General features: G+C 26.4%; 1 protein-coding gene across 1 annotated transcript in view; it reads left to right on the forward strand.

Moving 5' to 3' along the window:
- The first annotated feature begins 1,406 nt into the window (after positions 1-1,406).
- Positions 1,407-3,065, forward strand: part of LOC111688716 — an 8,914-nt gene continuing 7,255 nt past the window's right edge. Inside the window, exon 1 of the mRNA XM_023451219.2 lies at positions 1,407-1,659. Within this exon, the coding sequence (XP_023306987.2) occupies positions 1,636-1,659 (24 nt within the window). The 5' untranslated portion in view covers positions 1,407-1,635. The remainder of the gene's footprint in view (positions 1,660-3,065) is intronic.

The following is a 3,065-nucleotide window of genomic DNA, read 5'->3' on the forward strand; positions in this document are numbered from 1 at the left end:
TATCATACTCTATCACTGATCAAGTCAAGTTTTGTAGGCGTAACAAAAGATACACAAAAGTCCATATACATTTCCATTTCCAGTAGACTTCGACCAAACTATTAGGGTTCTGTAATCGAACTATCGACTTTTTGTCGAAAAAAGTCGAAAAGTCGACGTTGACTATTTTGTTCCAAAAAAGTCGATAACTCGACTATCGTCTATGAAAAAATTCATAAAGTCAACTTTGTAAATAAAAGTCGAATAGAAAAAAGTCAAAAAAAGTCGAAAATTTTAAAAAAGTGTAAAAAGTCGAAAAAAGTTAAAAAATAGTCGAAAATAGTCAAAAATTCGAAAAAAGTCGAAAAGTTGAAAAAGTCGAAAATTCGGAAAAAGTAGAAAATTCGTAAATAGTACGAAGAAGTCAAAAATTAAAAAAAAGTGGAAAAAAATAGTAAAAAAAAGTCATAATTTAACAAAAAAAGTAAAAAACTCTAAAATACTCGAAAAGTCGGAAAAGGTCGAAAAAAGTGGATAAGTCCGAAAAAAGTCAAAAACTCGAAAATAGTAGAAAAAAGTCAAAATTTAAAACGAAGTGGAAAAAAGTCAAAATCTCTAAAATAGTCGAAAAGTCGACTGTTTATAAAATACTAAAAGTTGTCTTTTAACTAAATGAAAAAAGTCGAAAAGTCGACTTTTAACTAAAGGTCGAAAAGTCGACTTTTCGTTTCAACTATAAAACCCTAATATATATCTCCATAATGGATTAATTCGAATCTACAAAACTTTTATTATGACTGTAGTGTGCCATTCGCATTAAATCCATCATTATTTTACCTCTAAAATAGAAATTATAACTCTCTTCTTGCATTCAATTGTCAATAGAGAAAGAGAGTTTTAGCCAAATTTTTTTGACAAATTAATAAATTTAAGAGAAAAAGCTTTTTTTTTTGACAACAATTGTTTACAAAATTTATAAGCCGGCAAATGAATAACAATAACAAAGACTTGTTGTTTACATTTGTTTTGTTGTTATTTGCCGTTAACAGTTCAAGGTTTTTTTTTGAATAAAACTAAATCAAAACAAACCAAAAAATAAACAAATAAAAATAGGGAGAAAAAAGCTTTTTCAATGAATGCACTTATGGCAGCAGCATTAGCAAATGGATGAATGTTTCTCTTAAAATTTAACTTCAAATATTTGAAAAGGTATTATTGTTGTTGTTGTGATTTTTTTTTGGTGTTTGATATTTTACTGGTTTTTTATGATTATTATTTCATTTTTTTTTTTTTATTTGAAATTTTCTTTCTTCAGAGGTACTCTTATGGGTAAGAGTGTGTTTTGTTGGGGAGGGGGTTGACGGTGGAATATTTGTTTTAAAACCACAGACAACACAGCTTGAGTATTTAACTGGAGTATTTAACAATTATTTAACAGTTTATTCCTCACAGAGGATTGAAATAGTTTAAGGTTTTTGAACAATCTTAGATTGAACAAAAAAAAAAGAAACACAGAAATTAAAAACGATTGTTAATTAAAACGAATTGTAAAATTATCCTTATATTTTAACGCGGGCGTTAAAAACGTTATACAGAAGAAAAAAAATTCAATAAAAATTAAGTAAAACAACAAATAAATTAAATGACCCGGGAGCCATGCGGATCCAGCGGAGTCTAGTGGTATGGATTAAAGTTAAAGAAAAACATTAAAAAAATCCATTAAACAAAATAGAAATGTTATAAAAGTGTTGAAAAGTTTAATGAAAATTAAAACGAATATTAAGATATAAGTATATTTTATTAAAAAGTGTTTACTTGCGATTTCATGCTTGGTTTGTGTTTTTGAAAAAAAAAATTAAATTTTTTAACAAATATTGTTTATTGCAAATAAATAATAAAACATTTTTTAAAATGTTTTCTTATTTATGTTAAAAATATTATAAATTGTTTAATTTTATAATAAAAAAAATTTTCAAATTATTTGTACAATTTATTTTCTTTAATTTCCTTTAAAATACCAAACAAAAACAAAAGACTTAAGACATAAACTTTTTTTCATTTCATTTATTATTTCTTTCTTTCGTTTTTGTATTTTTCTATAAAATATTCCCAACAATCAAGTGTGAAAATATGTAAAACAATGTGTTACAGGAAATAGATATGAAATTGAAAGTGAACATTACTAGTATTTAAATGTGTAGTAGTGTGAACACTTTCATTCAATTGATTGAATAAATTGTGTGTATGTGTGTATGTCAGCAGTGTTTTCTTATCTTTAAAATGTGATTTGCCAATGGAAACATTTAGAAATTCGAAATTTTTTTTTTTTAAGGAAATCAATGAAAACTGGTTAAATGTTGTGGAAATTTTTTTTTAAATGATTATTAGGATGTGATAACAAAAAGCTGTAATCTTATCAAATTAATGTTAATTTGTTGTTGTATCGATTGTATTCTCACCAACAGTCAGGGTCCTTAATGGTAAATTTTTAGCTTGAGCTAGTTCAGGCATAAATCTTACAGACCATCTTGATATGAGAATTAAAAATTTTATTTTGTACTTTTCAAAAGTACAAAAGCAAAAAGTACTTAAATTGAATATTTTGACTTTCAACCCTGAATAAATTTGATTTTAAACTCAAGATGTGAACATCAGGAATTTAATATATCGAGTCCTGAATTTTGAGCAGCGTTTAATCCATCATGTTAAGGTTTCGAGATATCGTAAGCTAAAGTCATAACAAACGCCATCTTTATACTAAAAATGTTATATGCCCTCTGAAAGTCCTTTCTGACACCTTTAAAATAACGGCTTAATATGTGGTATATCATGTATATCGTTCAAGATATCTGGAAGTTGTTATAATGTCTTAAAAAGCTCCAAAAATTACGTTCTTTTTTCTCGAGGACATGATATGTGCAAAACCAAATATGATGGAGAAATTGAGGGTCAGATGCAGATTCAGTGAGCCCAATTATTTTGTTAGTTAGTTAGGTAGTTAGATAGATAGATAGATAGATAGATAGATAGATAGATAGATAGATAGATAGATAGATAGATAGATAGATAGATAGATAGATAGATAG

The sequence above is a fragment of the Lucilia cuprina genome, chromosome 6, assembly GCF_022045245.1.
Source record: "Lucilia cuprina isolate Lc7/37 chromosome 6, ASM2204524v1, whole genome shotgun sequence".
Lineage (NCBI taxonomy): Eukaryota > Metazoa > Arthropoda > Insecta > Diptera > Calliphoridae > Lucilia > Lucilia cuprina.